Source organism: Semicossyphus pulcher, unplaced genomic scaffold, assembly GCF_022749685.1.
Source record: "Semicossyphus pulcher isolate SPU_LCO1_2020_fin unplaced genomic scaffold, fSemPul1.0.p SCAF_3, whole genome shotgun sequence".
NCBI lineage: Eukaryota > Metazoa > Chordata > Actinopteri > Labriformes > Labridae > Semicossyphus > Semicossyphus pulcher.
In genome coordinates this window covers 24,588,220-24,606,443 of record NW_027211704.1, presented here as the reverse complement: position 1 = coordinate 24,606,443, position 18,224 = coordinate 24,588,220, and the positions used below count along the sequence as shown (strand labels likewise).

General features: G+C 41.7%; 1 protein-coding gene across 1 annotated transcript; it reads right to left on the bottom strand.

The window, feature by feature from the left end:
* Positions 1–234: 234 nt before the first annotated feature.
* On the bottom strand, positions 235–15,512 carry LOC138606281 (dysbindin domain-containing protein 2-like). Its single transcript, XM_069678746.1, has 4 exons — positions 15,297–15,512; positions 1,520–1,669; positions 1,282–1,428; positions 235–1,198 (listed from the first exon to the last, which is right to left on the bottom strand). The coding sequence occupies exons 1-4, from the start codon at positions 15,337–15,339 to the stop codon at positions 936–938; spliced, it is 603 nt and encodes a 200-aa protein (XP_069534847.1). The 5' UTR covers positions 15,340–15,512; the 3' UTR covers positions 235–935.
* Positions 15,513–18,224: the final 2,712 nt, after the last annotated feature.

Sequence of the window (18,224 nt, the reverse complement as noted above, 5' to 3'; positions counted from 1 at the left end):
TGCATGCTTGTGGGTGTTTGTGTGTTTATTCAAGAAGCATTAATCTCATATACATAATCTCATTGTTTGCGTGTGAACTTTTCCTGAGAGTTGAACAAAGCGTGCAGTGATCTGGCTTTTTTTGAAACACCACCTTACAGTTTCTGACTCGTATTGTGCAGGATTTGCTAGACAATCATCACACTGATAATTAGATAATGTCTTCTCACTTTTTCTGTATTTGACTTCTGTGATACAACATACATGTTATGGTCTCGGCGCTCTGCAAACATGACTTTGACTGAGGGCTTTTTACAATGCTGTCCTGCAGGTTCTGGCTGTAGTGTCCTCAAGTTTCCCCTGACGCATCGGGACATGAGAACTTGTTTCCATTCATCAAAGCAGCTTAAAGCAACCAGGAAATACTTTGTAGATTCCTAAAAAACACATTAACACATTTTTTTTTCACTAACTTTATTGTTAAACTTAAAAAGTCATTTAGAATAAGAGCTATAAAACAGAGAAGCTGCACTGGCAGGGAAATGTGTTGCTTTGTAAGACAGAAAATGTAATGATGTGAAACCTTCTGTTGCCACTTGAACTCAAATCATACATCGTCCATTTACATTTTTATATTTCCAGTCACTGTTTTACTAACCTGGGCTGTGCCAATACTGTACAAAATTCATCGTTCATCAACCACAAGTCATATGAGGTCAGAAACAGGGGAGATGTCCATCAAAACATGCCAAAAGAAGAATGGAAACAGGTACGAATTATGAGGAAAATCTCTGTATTTACAGAACCCAGCCTACAACTCATAAATCAAAGGAAAGGTTGAAAGCAGTGATAAGAGCCGGTGTGTGGAAGACAGTCGCAGCAGAGAGGCCTCTTTGATTAGGTCACGTCCCAAAGTCAACTCTTCACCTCCGGGCCGAGGTGTCAGGTAGTACTTCCTATGAAGACGATGATGGAGTCTGACTTTTCACCTTCTCTCTCTCTGGAGGCGCGGCTCTTCGTCTGACTGTGCTGGTGTGTGTCTCCTCATCGTCAGACCTGACCACAGGAGTGTTTCCTCCATTAGTGTTGGTGATCTGGCTGTCGCAGGACGAGTTTGAAGATGTGGAGGACATGCGAGGCTTGGCGTCACGGCCCTCCAGGACGTGCCGAAAGAGTCCGTTGCTGATGTGGGCCTCATGGTGGTTGTTGTTTCCTTGGACTGGGAATCAGATGGAAAATATAGTCAGGGATATATTTGAGTGTTGTGTTTTGTAATCTCTGTTGTATTTCCGGTATTAATACCTGGTGGCAATGGGGAAGTCAGTGCCCCCTCTTCTCCCCCGGAGCTGAAGAAGACATCCAAAGCATCCTGGTCAGAGATGTCAATCAGCTCCATCTGGTCCAGCAAGTCCACGTTCACCTCCATGGAGGAGATGCTGCCGATTGGAGCTGCAAGAGGAAAGCAATTCAATATGTAAACAGAAACTTTTATTTGTGTACGCACATACTGCATATGGCTTTACATTCGTATATGACTTACGTCTCTTATAGTCCCGGATACAAAGGTGTGCCGAGGACAGGTAGACATCCACGTCGTGCTGGAAGACCTCCTCGAAGAAACGCTGCCTCTCTCTCATCTTGAGCTGCTGTGCGTCCACATCTGGAAGCCTCTGGCCACGCTCCGTCTCGGCTGAAATCACAGCACAAAGACAGGAAAGTTAGGTATGCTCAGGTACAGTTTTATTACTAATAGCTGTTTTATTTTAGTCAAAACCATACAAGGGGTTTTCACTGACTATTTCCAATCAGGAGGTAAGTATGCCACACAGAGAGATTACATGACGAGAGGAACAGTTTGAGTCACACAGGGGACAGATATAAACAGCCAGGAGAGGGAGACATTGAGCTGTATGTGACAAATATACAAGAAATAATTCCCTTTATTTGAACTCTGCTGTGATTGTCTTTAAATTTTACATGACAAGGAGACATAATGAAAAGTCACTTAAATTAATACCAATAAATACATTGTTAATATGTTAACTGTTAACAGCTCTATGCTACTGAACTGTTATTCCTATGGGTAATAATTAATTCCACTGATAAAAGCAAACTGTTGCTTTACAGTAATTAGGACACAAACACATTATCCAATCATTCTAACTGTACTCACTTTTACTGAGTCAGCTCTGACACACATTGATTCACACAAGCAAGCTGTCAGGTTCTTTACTAAGTTAATCTTGTTTGAGATACCATACGATCCAATTTCCCCCTCATCAGCATCCTGGTAATAAAGCTGAGTGAAGGTGGAGGGGTGAAAAGCAGCAGTGTGACCAAGAAGGATTAAGTACTGTAAATGACTACGGCTGCCACTGAGAAGGAAACAGCACTTGAACTGAGACTCAACAGATATTATCAAATCTCAAAGCAGTTTAACCATGTCTGTATCTGAATCAAAACAACATGTAGAATGAGATTTAAGATACAAAGACAGAGGGAATTGAGTGGGTGAGGGAAACAAGCTAGAACAGCATGCTTGCTGAAAGTCACGTTAGCCCCCTATTCATTTCCTATGGCATACAAAGTGTTTGAGGCAGCAAAGGATTGACTAAAAATGCAAAACACTTTATTTGTAAAGTTTAAAGCTTCTTACTTTGCAAATGCAAAGTAGTGCTGCTTGACATGATGTCAGATCAGTTAGTAGAAAGCTTGCAAGCTGGCAGACGTTGACAGGCACACTGATGTTGTGCAAGCTGTCCAATTGCAGTGGGTCATCTCCACTATGGTAAAGACTGACAAAAGGGTAATATGTAGCTGGAGCCAGCAGCCTGTTAGCTTAGTTTGGCACAAAGAAACTGGATGAAACAGCCAGCTAGCTTGGCTCTGTCCAAAAGCTAGTTAACGAAACGAGCTTACTAGCAAGTCTTAAAATAACTAATAACATGCTAGTTTTACACTAAGGACTTTGTATGAATTAAACAGAGGTGTAACTAGTTAACTAGTGAGCTCCCTATTTCCATCTTTACGCTGATCTAAGCAAACTGTGGTGTAGCTGTAGCTTTGTATGTTACTTATGAGAGCAGTATCATTGTTCTAACTCTCTGCAGAAAGCAAAGTATTACTTAAAATCGATTATTTAAAAAAAAAAAGCTATGTTGTATCTTTCTGCACTTTCTCTGAGTTTGCACTGACAAATGTTGCAGTCTTTTATGACATTGCACAGTCAATAGAGCAATGTCTGACTTTTGCAGAGCTATTACAACCTGCAGGCAGAGATTGGGGTAATTGGATGAGGCCTGGAAGCCATGACTAAACAGGGAATAATGTGAAGATTATCTGGTCTGTTGAGAGCAACAGTCAAAGCAGCTCTATAAATAGACCACTGGGCAACAGAAAGACATTTAGCTCAGGATGTTCACAATACCAGGAAAGACAACCTGTCTCATCAGAAACTGCAGCCATAACTTATTAACATCTGCACTCAGGAAACCTGCAAGCACTGTGAATCCAAAAAATGTAGATGTTGCCTGAATGAAGCAACAGGTTGCCGTCCTCATGCAGAGTGCAGCATCAGCGCAGTTCTATCTACGAGTCTAAACCAGGACATGTCTGTGTGGACAGAAGGACACACGGCTGTCACTTCAGCTCTGTTCTGCCTGTGTGACAGCCGGCCTCCTGGGCACGGTGACCTCACTCGCTCTGGGATCAGATAGGCAGACAGCTTTGGAGAGAAGACAAGAGGAGGACAACTCAAAGCCCAAAGCTGGATTTGTTGACAGCACCGATGGGCATACTGTATGTGTGCTCAGACAGAAGCCTGAAATATAGACTGGATTCAATGTAGCCTGAAAACCCAAAAATCTACATGCAAACTCACAGTAAATGATTAACCTGACTTAACACAGCAATTCTTGTAATACTTGTATATTTTACTGATGCTTGCTTACGTCATAACAACAATTACATTTCGTATGATCCTGTTCATGCAAACACTGCCAATGGTTGATAGCAAGCTTTTGAACTTGACATGACTTTGACAAACACTCAAATTGGGAGTTCCTGACACAGTATAAAAGTCAGCGTTCAGCACGACTGATAAGTTTGCTTTATCAGCAAAATAGATAAAACTAAAATTGCATTTGGAGACAAGAAGTCTGCCAAGGCTGATAGTCCAGTCTTTATGATAGAAAAATCTGCAGGCACAACCACTATGTCTGCATATATTATTCAGATCCACTTTTTATTGCTTGTTCCATTTGACCCAAAACCCATTGGGTACTAAGAGGCGTTACCCAGTGGCAAAATATAATGGGCTCTCTATTGATCAATGCCACATGCTGCCAAGTTTCATGAAAATCAAGCCAGAAGTGTATCTGTACTAATGCTGAAGACATACACACACATAAATAGCACAAAAACATAACCTCCTTGGCAAAAGTAATAATCTGATGAAATAATTTCAGATGGATTTCTCTTTATCAGAACTGTAACTGCCCCTGTAAAACAATTGGACATCACAGCTCCCTATAAAATCCATACACTTAACTTCTCATCCTTACATTACAACACAGGCTTTATTTACAATCTCCGAACACAGGCTGTAATTTCCCTGATGACATCATGAGAGTTATTTTGACCCAGACTGTTCTCTTGGGAAGTTCCCTCAGAGCCAATGCGTGCCTTATGGATCCCTTAAAAGTTTAAATAGTACTCTAGCTTAGCATTGCATTTCTATTTGCTGGACTCTGCTGACGGTTGAATTAAAAAAAGCATCAAATCAATGCAATAGAACCAGTCAGATATATAACTTTTTATTCTTATTTTCCTTGAGGACATCTGGTGCCTGAACGACCCACAATGCCACTTGATCCCTGACAGTTTGTTTAGAGATTCAGGTGTGTTATGCTAGTAGCTGCTGGCCTCACGCAGAGATGCAGAACTAGCTACAGAGGTCTGGCACATTTGTTTTAAAGTCCACGCCCTCTGGTTTGTTTTATTTTCAAACTTATCGTCTAACCCAGAAAACACTGACTCATGTGACATCACATGAGGCAATATATCAGATTAGACCCCCAATAGCTTTTTACATCTTCATTTTTTATATTCACGTGTACTTCCCTGGACTTGTAAACAGATTTTGATGTGTAAAATGTGTACACATACTTTATAACCTGCTCTTTACTAAACCGAAAGAGATGAAGTGTCACTACAAATCCCCTGCAGAAGCAGATATTACAAATTTTCCTTGTGCAATGAAGGACTCCGTCACAGGGCACCACTGCTCTGTCTTAGCTGCAATCCTCCAAAAAAAAAAGATGAGCCTGGAAGTTGTTTGACTCGTGCCAGTCATCTTTATGTCATTTGGTCTGTGCAGCATCTTTGTCTTTGTGTGGACATCTGAGGTTGTGAGTCTGCGATCCTCTCTGTTCCTTACAACGTTACACAATCAGGAACATGACGGGAGCAGCGCTGACAAAGCAGGATGTCAGTAACTATCAGGGGCTGACTGTTTGACATGTGTGTGGATAAAAATGGACTCGTTGTTAATGTGACCAGCAGAGGACATCATGTCAAACAAAACACTGGATTTGTTCCACATGAGTGATTCCTTTTCTTTCCGAGGCAGAGCAGATATGACTCAAACAGCGTTTCCCAGAAAATGATGCTTTTCATTACAGGCTACAGGTCTAAACAAATTGCTTCTGCTGGAGTTTTCCCCACTCAATTAAACAGTGATGGATCACAGCATTGATTGTTTCTACTTAAAGGCTGAGGCCTGGGGAGAGGAGCTAAAGGTTAGCTACAGATGTATATCCTTGCATTGATTTTGCTTCCCTATCCAGTTCTTTTTTCCATCGAATCACCTTGATCGATTCGACATCCCTGGCCGCGGACGACCCCTGTGACCTCTGATTAGCACAACGGCTCACACGGGAAAATCCTCTGTCACAAGAAAAGCCTGAACACTGTGTCCACCAAGGATGAGCTCACATGTCTGGTGTGCTGCAGCCCCACCACAACCCACAGTCTTTAGTTTCATACCACAAAATGTCTGAAGGGCCTGTGGCTGCTCAAGAGAGAGGGAGAGATAAACAACCTGAAGGCCGGAGCTTGACCTGAAATATCTGCTTTTCTTTCTTTCTTTCTTCTTTTTTCTCCTTCTTATACTCTTTCTGTCTTTGTTGTCTCTCTTTCTCTCTTTGTTTAAATGCCTTTTTCTGTCTTTTTCTCTTTTCTTTCTGTCTCTCTGACTGTCTGTTTTTTCGGCTTTCTATCGTCTTTGCTTTTCTTTCCCTGTCATTCTTTTTCTTCCATCCTTTCTTTCTAGATTTTCTTTCCATATTTTTTTGGTATTTCTGCATATATTTCTGTCTTTTATGTTTCTATTTTTGTCTTTTGACTCTCTTTCTATCCTTCCAACTCCCCTCCCTTTCTCTCTCTTTCTCTCTATCTATCTTTTCTATCTCCCCCTTTGTCCTTTCTATCTCCCCTTCCTCCCTTCCTCTGAGTGCTCAGGGACTTGAGAGAGAAAAGGTCAAAGGTCAGGGCTGAGGACCGGCTGGACGTGCAGAATGACTGAAGCAGACAGACAGAGCGGTCCGGACGTGCATGCGTGCCACTCTGCCTCCCCACATAAAGACAAACCCAGGTCCTCCGCTCAGGGGGCAGAGAGAGAAAGAGCCCTTTCAGAGACGGACAAAGACGGAGATGTACGGGAACGGGACTCACCCGCTCTGCTTAGACATGATGCCATTTACAGGAAATCCCTGTGGAAGTAGCAGAGGGTGAATTCTCCTCCACTCAGCCTTTAATTTATTCCTTTACTAAGCAGAGATGTTTGCTTAATTGATTATTTTCTTTAAATATGCTTTCCTTCTAATTTTAATAAACACTCTGTCATGATGAGTCAGACTTCTCAGAAGAGGAGCACAGCTGCCAGCAGATCATCATTCCTACATGATGATACAGGGATTGTTTACCGCTCTCCTTTCCTCACTGTGACTTCATTATTTTCTAACAGAGCACATTTTTTAAGCACAAAGCAAAGAATCTGGTTGTTTTCTGTTCTCTCTATATGTCTTGTGCCTGTTTCCACTGCCACATTTTCAAAGCTGGGGCGCTTAAAGGCTGCTTCAGAAGCACCAACTGCACAAACAGCAGAGGCTACACATTGATCTGGAGGCTAAATGAGGGGATAGGAGGGCTCAGTGTCACCCACAGGCTGCCATTAGCCCCTCACAGCTAAAGAGCTTGCAGGCAGACTCCCCTGTGACAGGAAAGGGAAGGTCAGGAACAGAGCAGGGAAAACAGCCTCTCCAGATGATCGAGTCGTTTGTTAGTAGAAGGAGCAGCTCATGCTGGAGCCCCTCAGTAAACAGTAGTTAAACAGAAACCCTCAGTGGGAACTCGTTTCCTCCTCTGCTGCGATTATAGAGCAGAGTCTCTGCCAGACTCTCAGTTTGAGTCTTTTCATCCAAGCCAAGCCAATGATTTTGAAGTGGAAGTGGTTTCCTTATACAAACGGATGAGATCATGGCTGTTTAAATGGCTCTGGTGGTGGTACATACTGCACATGCATGCGGTCTCTCAGCCTATCCACCACTGAATACCAGACTGTCCAAAAAGAGCATCAATCATTGAATTTTTGTTGCTTGAGTAAATTTATACAACAGTTAGTTCCGACCAAGTAATCTGATTGGACAAGAGGCAGGCGATAAAGAGTACAACATCACTGGAACTCTTCACTCTGTGTATCACTCCACCTCAGCCAGGTGTTCTGAATACTGTTTATGAACATTACAGCAGAGCGTGTACTGTATGTCTATATTAATGAAGCTTATACCTATGAATCACACAGCAGACTCTTACTTCACGGGTTGATGATAAATCAAAACAAACAGATAAATGTACATGATAAAAAAACAGCTCTGTGGTAACCTGTAGACATAGAGTGAAGGAGAATGTTTGGGTTGCTTGGCAACAAAGGTCCAGTTTCAGTTAAGTTGTTAAACTAGTTGAGTTGGTGGAACAAAAAATAATCTGTTGTTGATTGTTACTGTTTACTACTATTTGACATTTGTATAACTGCTGTATGAAAGCAATATCATCATGGCTGTGACTCGGTCGTAGGCCTCGTGCAACAGATAATCACAGCTGTGATGATATTCAGTACATCACTCCCTATCATGTGATATTGCTTAAATGATCCTCAGTGTAGAGCCAAATAACACTTATTCATCCATAAATAACTGCATGTTACAGTATGTAGATTTAGAAAATCGGGTAAAAAAGTTGATTTGCCAAAATAAATAGACGTGGCAATAAATACATAAATTATAAAATATATAAATATATAGTAAAAACAACTTAATTGCAGCAAAAACAAGATTAATACACAATGTCAATGATATTACACTTCCCTTTGTTTTGCATATAATATTATGTCCTGTAAATCACAAGAAATTCAATTCAATTTTTTCATTCTGTTCAGTCAACATAGGCGAAATACACACAAAAGGACCCGTGCCTTGCTCAAGGATACCTTGACAGTGCCCAGGAATGGAACTGGCACCTCTGCAGCTACCAGCCCTCCAAGCCAAGTCCCTACAGACTGAGCTACCATCTACCCCAAGATAATAAATAAATGGAACAGAGCTTTTCAAGTAAAGGAATAAATACTTGAACGTGGGGCGGCTGTGTCTCAGTGGTAGAGTCAGTCGTCTTTCAATCGGAAGGTTTGTGGTTTGATCCCCAGCTCCCTCGGTCTACATGGGCAAGACACTGAACCCCAAATGGCTTCTGGTGGCATAGCCATTGGGTATGAATGTGATGAATAATGTTACGTAGTAAAAGCAGCTTTGAATGGTCACAAGACTAGAAAAGTAAGTCCATTAACCAAATGTTTAACTTTTCATGAATGAGTAATTTTTTGTAGTACCAGTGTAGCTAATTTTCTCTCTCTATTTCTCTTAAACACTGTCGGTTGTGGTGTTGCATGATCTCAGCAGGCCTCGCTGACGGCAGGACAGACCTGAAAATCTGAGTTATTTATCGTTTGAGCCACTACGAATAGACTGGTTGGCCCTTTCCACTGTTACACTTTTTGTCTGCAGAGAGTCATTTCATTTCCATGGACGGGTTCCTCACTGAGACTAGAGAGAGTACGAGCGTTCACAAGAAGCAGTGAGTGTCTGTAAACACAGAGAAAAGTGAGGGAGGAAAGGTCAGGCAGGACAGGAACACTTGCAGAGAAGCTAAAAATGAGGAGGAGGATGTCTTAAAAAATCTAGAGCGAGGTTAGCCAAAAGTGAGCCAACACAAGGGTGTGGGTTGGATGGAGAGAGAAGGAATTCAACACAGGATAATTAGTTTTACTGAGAGTCTCTTACATGCCTTCCAGCTAAACATTGACCCAAACAGCCGGCTGTTTAAACGCTACATCTGGTCATTAGTGGATCAGTGTCTTTGCTGCGCCTGTTACAGAAATTAACGGTGCCTCCCTGCTTGGCTACAGGTAGAAGAGTCATCCTGTTCTTACAGAAAGAGCTTCTCCTTGTGTTACACGTTTCTATTTCTGGTGGCTGCAGTCTCAAAACACTCGCAGTGCTTTCTTGTATCTTTGAAATATACTTATAACTGAAATGGACCAGACAGGTAGCCACTGCAGGCTCGTAAAACTGAGTGCACTTTTCCTGTCTCACACTTTTATTTTTGGTAACTCTCTCTCCCTGTTTTCTCTCCAAAAAGCTGCCATTTATGGGGCTCTGGCTCCAAGCACACTCAATTATTAATGGCAGCTGTTGATGTGTGTTTGTGCGTCTGTCTGGTCTGTTTCAGTCCATGCATGTGTGTTGTCATTTGCATATTAGATCTGGATGTTTTTGCCGGGACAAAGCAGTGTCCAGCACCATCGGAGCAGTCCGTCGGGACAACAATGACATCAGTGTTAACCCTCTCTTTCCTGCCCTCCGACAATAGGCCTGTTTGTAGGTCACTGATCTGTCCCACTGCCCTCCATTTGCCCACAAGCACACTGTCATGAGTTCTGATCAACGCAACAGCTCCCAAAGTATGACATTCACGTGATTTCTTTAAAGACAAATCCTCTCATCATGAGTGACGATTAATGAACAGAATAAAATAAATAAACAATTATTCAAGCAATCCCATAGCCAACGATGCTCAACTGTACTAAATTATTTAGAATTATTGCTTTTATTCATGAGTTTGTTCCACTTTTTAATCCATTATCTATACCGCTTATCCTGTTCAGGGTCGCGGGGGGCTGGAGCCAATCCCAGCTGTCATTGGGCGAAGGGCGGGGTACACCCTGGACTGGTCGCCAGTCAATCCCACTTTTTAATAGAAAATCATAAAATCCATATATCATTTATCAGATAGTCACACTAAGACATGAAATGATCTGTTGATGGTTGACTGAAAGTCTTCCATCATTAAATCCTCACATGCCGACTTCAAGGTTTCAATCAATTTTCACTTCAACCTGAAGAACTGCAGGAATGTTTGGTTAAACTCAAACAGTCTCACAGACTTTTCTCTTCTGTTTGTTGAGACTGAGGCTGGATTTATTGCAGCCCGGACAGGCGTGAAAGATTAAACATGTACTTTATGTCATCACAATCACAGAAAAATGATGGTGATCCAAATATTTAAACATTATTACAGCTGCATTCTTTTTTCTTTTTCTTTTTTCTGTCACTGGAAGCTCCAAGAAATTTTTTTTTTAAACTTTATAGGCTTTTAGTTTTTTCTTTTTTAAATGTAAATGTTTTATTAATTCTGTCTTTTGCTCTTCTGTAATAAATTGAAGACCACTCATACTACACTAAAACTGCATTTTTTGGTCGATTATTTCTTAAAATGTATTTTCACTTTGATGGGTTTTATTTTTCTCTCTGTTGAGAGTCGGTCGTCTCTCCTTAGAAAGGTTGGGGGTTCGATCCCTGACTGCTACAGTCACATGTCAAAGTGTCCTTGGGCAACACAATGAACCCCAAATTGCTCCCGAAGGCATAGCCATTGGCGTATGTACCTCCATAGATCCTGATTGAAGATTGGCATAGTAGACTTTGCCATCAGTGTGTGAAAGGGTGAATGTGACATGTATTGTAAAAGCACTTTGAGTGGTCTGAAGACTAGAAAAGCGCTGTTAAAGTGCAGTTTTTAGCCCTTTTTGACCACACAGGTGTTTTCACTTAGTTGCTAATTAGACCTCTGTTGATGATGTAGGGCGGAGCTAAAGTGGGGATGCATGAAGTCACCAAACCAACCAATGAAAAGGTCCTCAGAAACAGATTGTCTGAACTAGAGTCTTATAATGTTTCTGCAGTGCATTTCTTTGCATTACAAAAAGCAACTTGAATTGCTTCTGTGTTTTAATGTTTCTATAAAGATAAATTTGCCTTGACTGTTTTTTAGACCTGCTCCTCCATAAGCATGAAGCCAGATTTTTGGGGCACATTGGGGCAATAGAAAGAAGTTATCAACACAACACTGAGATATTATCATCTTTAAAGATTTCAAAAGCTTCAGCAGATGGTTGCTTCTTACATTCAGCTGTTTATGAGTCATGTATTCAGGCCCCAAAAGTCAATGATTCACTCACTTTCTGCTCAGTGTTTGGTCTCCATCAACTCTTGATGGAAATATCTGACCCTTTGCTAATAAATACTGCAACATTTTAACTCGTCGCTAGCTTTGTCTTCATCGTGTATTTGGTGCTGGGCAGGTAGTTTACAGTGTTTATATATGTCACCTTATAGGGGCCGTACACAGCACCAAAACATTGATATGAACTAAATTAAATGCTCAATAGAGTGAGGGGACTGCAGAGGTGGGTTCAAATGAACAGAACTTTACAAACAGTAGGTATTTGATTGTTTTCTAATTGATAGTTAATGTAAAAATAGTTCAGCTAATTTCCCGCCCTTTCATTTTTGATGCAGGAATAATACGTTTCCAAACTGCAAATTACTAACCAACCCAACCGGTGAATTTGTGCTTCATGTTTTACTCATGTGTGGGAGACTGATCACATGATGAGTAGCTGTTGAGTTTCTGTGCAGGGCTCTGAACTCTCAGTGTTTGCCCGGAGGTGTTTTCTCTGTCTAGGATCCAGCCGAACAGTGAGCGGATGGATCACTTAGAGAACTAATGAGAGGAGCCGGTTTGTGTCCCCAGGGCTCACAGCTCAGACTGCTCAATGATGGGAGCCTTATTCAGCCATCCATGTTAGGCTGTTTAGTATAATCACTAATAATCAACTTAAAGCGTCGACATGCCGCAGAGTATTTTCACTATGTGAGCTTTTCTCTCATTGGTAGGCGGTGATCCTCTTAGCGTTCCTGTTGTTTCTGACGGAGCATAACACAGTTTTAACACTCCTTTCAACGAAAGTGTGATTGAATCGCTGGAATTTAAATTAAAAGCAGGGTCAATGTCTGAAGATTTACACAGAAGAGACAACCTTCAATAGCTCAACATTTCTGGTGTCGTCTTGTTTTGACAGTGCAAGAATTTATCAGTTGTATCTTAGATCACAAGATTGAAACACACTGAGAGAGAAATAATTGTACACCTCTGTTCAAAGACTTTACATTTGAAGGGTTAAAACCAGGATTGTGGTTATGAGTCCCATCTCACTTAAGCCGCTCTCCCACTGGTCAAAAAACCCATAACACCCGCTCACACCCGGCTTTTTTGCTTATTGGGAAAGGTTACAATCAGCATTCAGACCCAGGTCAAGTGACTCTGCAGTAGACCCGGGTGTTGCCTCGGCTCCGATCAGTAATGATGGGAACACAAAACCCGGGTCGAGACATTAATCACCGCCGCCAGATTTCATATTGCAGGTTATAACGTTAATTGTGTAAAAAATAAAATACATGTATTGGTCTATAAAATATCAGCCATGGGTTAGCTGTTAGTTGTACAGTATAAACTGCCTAAACATTAAACCATAAAGCATTTTGGTTTGTGTTGATTTTGGCGCCCCCTGTGGACAAAGCCGTACCTCTTATCTCTTTGCTGATTTCGTCCTGTTCATGCTTAAGTGGTTGTTTTTAACAATAAATCTCATCCTACATTCTTTAACAGTCAGACATATCACTCAGTTTAAATTTTTGCCCTGGAAAATTTAAACAAAGGCAGCGTGCATTTACCGTATAATTTGGTGTATAAGACGCACTTTTAATACATTTTTATCTAAAAATCTAAAAAGTGGGCTGGGTCCTATATACCAGTGCGACAAATATATCAGTATAAAATGCAAAGAGCGGTATGTTATTGTGTTACGGTATTTTACCCAGACGATGGTGCAGCAGTGCTGTTTTGTGTTTTCCTTGCTGTTCCTCGGACAACTGACTCGATTGTTGCTAACGCTTCGTCACAGACATGCACCATCATGATTGCCATTGCAGCCGCCAACTGCACAACAATCAACGTTACCTAAGCTGCCAACTACCACTAGGTACAGCACCAGTAGCTAGCAGGATTGCACACTCGACATGGCGAAACAGTAATTTGTGTGTGTTTTGAATGTGTTTTAAATGAAAATAAATTGAAATAGTGTTGAAATAACTTGCTATAGCTTGCTAATAGCTATAGAAAACCTTTTTCCCTACCCCCCAAAAACAGACTGTGTCTTATATTCAGGTGCGGCTTATGTTTCGGATTTTACACTAATTGCTTCGTCTGACACCTACCCCCGCCAGCGGTTTCAGGCATTAAAAATAACTATATAGAAATAATCAATCTTAGTATCAGTAATCAGAATTAATTTCAGTCTGCTTCGTAACCAGCAAAAAACTCCTCACAGGAGCTTTAAACCACCAAATTCTCCTAAAAAATACATACTGGTAGCTTTTTAATGGTAGCTACAACAATGCACAGCAGCTTAAGAGAAACACATGAAGTAAATAAGAAGTGTGCTAATCAAACTGTCAAAACATAATTTCAGAAAAGATTATGCAAAAGAAGGTAACAAGTCGTGCTTTTAGTGCCTCAGTGTGTTCACTCCGGTCCCTCTTGTATCCTCTCTGGCTCACAGGCTCCAGTGACAGAAGCAGAGAAGCAGAGCACAGACACATCCTGCGTGTATTCCTCCGAGGATGATCAATTAAAGATACAGAGCGTACATGATATGGATCTTTACTCCTCTGATTCGCTCATTAAACAGAATCTTATCCTCAGTCATATCTGGGTCATGTCCAAGGGGACTCGGCTAAGAATATATGGAGGATGGAAACAATTGCTTCTCCACCCTGCTGTCTGTAACATGCTCTCCACAGCTGGTCAGCCTGTCACTCCACAGCTCAATGATGATTCCCACAATATTCATAATGAATAAAGGAGCCGAGTCTGCAGGCAGAGCAACAGATGGGAGACATCTTCTCTGGAGTTCACAGCCTTGATCCTTTTTAGCCTCATGAAATCACACGCTGATCTCACTGGGACTAATTCACTTTCAGGTCTGCGAGCCCAATCTGGGTCTGTGTGTTTGTGGAACAAGCTTCAGTCAGCAGACCCTGGTCAGATCTGCAGGCACAATCCCATTAGAAATAAGAGATCTTTGTCTGGAGCTTGGCCCCAATCCAAGCCTGCTTAGTGTGTGTGACAGGAGAGACCATGTGTGTGTGTGTGTGTGTGTGTGTGGGAATGCATCCCTGTTCCTGTGCAGAGAAAGTATGACCTGTTCGCTCGGTATTAGCGAGCATTACTCAGGGTGATGATTCAACATTCCTGTCCGGTTTTCGGACGGCACAGCACTTGGACCAGTCACTTCAGGCAACATCAACACAACAGCAGCTATTTAACACACTGGCTGAGCTGTCATAATACCTGACACACACAAACATGCACACACACACACACAGTTTATACCCTATAGTTATGGGGCAGAGAATAAACACAACCTTCATTATAAGTGAAATCTCCAGGCCACTGACAGAAAAACTGTCCATTTTTGTCTGTTTCATCGTTAACTTGGAAGAAATTTGACACAATTTAACACAATTGAGACAAAATTCCAAAGAAAAAATGATTTCTGAGATTTTAAAGGTGATTGCTAAAATGGAAAAACATTGGAAAAGGTAGACATGATCACATCTACTTCCCTTTAAATCTCAGAAATGATTTTTCTTTAATGAAACTTTTGTCCTGCTCTTCTTTTACAAAATAAAAGCTGTATAAATGACACAAACTTGTCTGATAGACCAAAAAAAATCTCAGAATATCCAGCTAAACTACAACTAAAGTTTCTGAGAAAGGTTAACAAGTTTTTAGAAATGACTCACGGGGCAGGAGTTTGTTGTGCAGGTTGGCAGACGAGGAGCTCATGTTGCCGGAGAGTCGAAACAGGAAGCAGAAATAATGAAGCAGAGATGATCAGCGTGTGATGGCAGGTCAGCAAAGAGGCTGCCGATCATCTCCCTCCTCCTCCTACTCTTGTGCTCCACAGTGACTGATGCTGCTCTCCTTCCCCACTTCCCCACTCCTTCCCTCAGCGGACTCTCTGGAGCACTTGGGGGAGACGAGAATAAGTTTGAGGCAGCGTGAAGCCGTCCAGCTGACCAATGACAGGGAGGGGGGAGGAGCTGAGGGAGGAAGGGATTGAGAAGAGGGAAGGAGGGATGGAGGGATTTTTATGTAACAGAGTGGAAAATACCGAGGAGAGACAGACACATGCCTTTGTTATTTTTGTCTCCTTACACCCACTCCCCCCTCCTCCTCCTCCTCCTCTTCCCTCCTTCCTTTTCTGTTTCTTGTTCCGTTTTTTGTTAAACATTTAAACCCTCCTCTCTCTGTCTGTGTGTGACCTTCAGGGTCAGGAGATTTGAACAAATGTTACATTAACACACAACAAAAACACTTTAATAGTTTGTTATGTAAATATTGTGTTATCTCATAATGATAATTAGAATGGCGTTAATGCTTCTGAACATTTCAAGGCTTTTCAGGTTTTCTCTCTAATTTGTTCCTTAATAAAAACTACAATTCTAAATGATAAAATTTGCAACAGGCCGTTCAAAAGACATCTCTAATTCCTTGCAACCTTTTAAAGCAACATTTTAACAAAAACAAGACACCTAAAAGATTAGGTGAATTAGGTTTAGATGAAAATACTTCAAAGAAAATATCTGCAGAAAGATCTATGGATCAGTTGTATGACACAAAATAAAATGGTTTAAATCATGTTTAATGTAATTTGAGTCATTTTGAGCAAAAAGATGCTACACATCTCAGCTTCCACAAGGCTGCACAGTGGTGCAGTGGTAAGCATTGCCTCACAGCTCGAAGGTTCCTGGTACAAATCCCAGTTTGAATGTAGAGGCCCTTTATGTGTGGAGTTAGCATGTTTTCCCTGTTCTCTTCAGGTACTCCGGCTTCATCCCACAGCCTAAAGACATGGTCCTCAGGTTAATTGATTACTCTATTACTCTGTACCCCACCTCTCGCACATTGACAGCTGGGATAGACTCCAGTCCCTCCATGACCCTGAACAAGATAAGCAGTATAGATAATAGATGGATGGATGGATTTTTCCGATAATGTATTAATGAGCTCTTCATGGCTTAAAGCCTCATGTTGCGCTGTAACATGAGGTGTCCCAGAGGTGTAAGGCCCTGATCATGTACAGCAATGTCCTCAGTTTGAGTCCAGTCAGGGACCTTTCATGCGTTATGCTCATTATCTCTCTAATCCCTAATCTTCTAACACTGAATCTCAAATACAATACTAAAACCAACTAAGCAAAAACAGAACACACTCTTGAATTAAAATCCTCACATTTCCTGAAACATCATTTAGATTTCTTATGTGTTAATCCGAGTCAGGAAAGGAAGACCACAGTTGAAGACAATCTGTGAGTCCTGGACACCATCTAGTGGACAAAAGACAACACTTGCAGCTCTTCAAAGCTGGACGTGCTGATTACACAGGATTTGCATGCAGAGGCTTCACGAAGCGGCATTACATCACCATCACCTTTTTCCAAAACACGACATCGACATTTGAAAGGGGCTTTCAAAGAGTGCAATGCTTCAGTCGCAGGAAGTTTGAGTCGGTGGTGTGAGTCATTGCAAGAAACGTTTGTTGGAATCAGCACAAAGACAAAAAACTTGTTGATCATCAACAATAACTTTGTGAACCTAACAGCAAATATTTTTCTTAATTAATTTGAAATAATTTCAGTCATATTTATTTCTAAACTAACTTAAATATTATAGCATAAAGTTCTCAATACACAAATACACAACTTTAATAAACATTTTCCTGCTCATGCACATGAGCGCTGAAACTTTCACTACTGAAAGTCACACTTACTGTGCCAGGCACACGGTGAAACTTCAAAAACAGGCTGTCATGTAGCAGTTGGGAAGTGGTGGGAGTGACTGGCGATTTGTATCAATAAAAACACACTCTGTAAATGTCAGTGGTTGGGGTGGTTTAGCCTAAATGTGCCGGTTGAGACAAAGATGCAGCAGTTTGCCATGCTGTGAACTTTCTGCAGCGTGTCTGTGTGTGCGTGTACAACAGAGAACACAAAAGACAGAGAGATACGTACAGAGAGAGAGAGAGAGTGGGCAGAGGAAGCACGATGTGACTCAAAGTGAGAAATCCTCTTCACCTCAAACTAAATTCTGCGTGGGCGTTCTCATGACTGGGGGTTCACCTGCTGAGGCCCTGCAGAATCAATAGCAGAGACCGGGGCTGCTGAGCTGCTGAGGCAGCCGTGATGCAAAAGCCAAGTCCTCCTTTCTTGTGCGTTTAAAACGAGATGAAAGAGGGAGGCAGGAAAGCGAGCCAGAAGAAAGTGAGGAAAAAATATATAGGAAGCGAGCAGCAGGCAGCAGGGCGTGGGTGAGGGGACAGCGTTTATGTGTCTGCACAGTCGTGAAAAGGCCGTTTTTTCCTGCAGAGGATTGGCTGCAGTACTTAAAGTTGACCTTTGAACACTTTCCTCTTAAGCAATTACTGGATGTTTCAAAGCATTCATGCTGTTTGGCCTCTCTGTCGGTCAGGATGTAACATTGTTAGACCACATCTGACCACTGAGGTGAGAAAACAGGAAGCGAGAGATGTTATGTGTGTAGATTGCAGATCTCTGTTTGCGATCCCCTTTTTTTTCTTCATGTGCGTCCAGGCTATTCTAAAGCAACCGTTTCCCGCCCTCACTACACCAGGCACAGCGCCAAAGCCATCAGGCAGTCATACGCCTACCA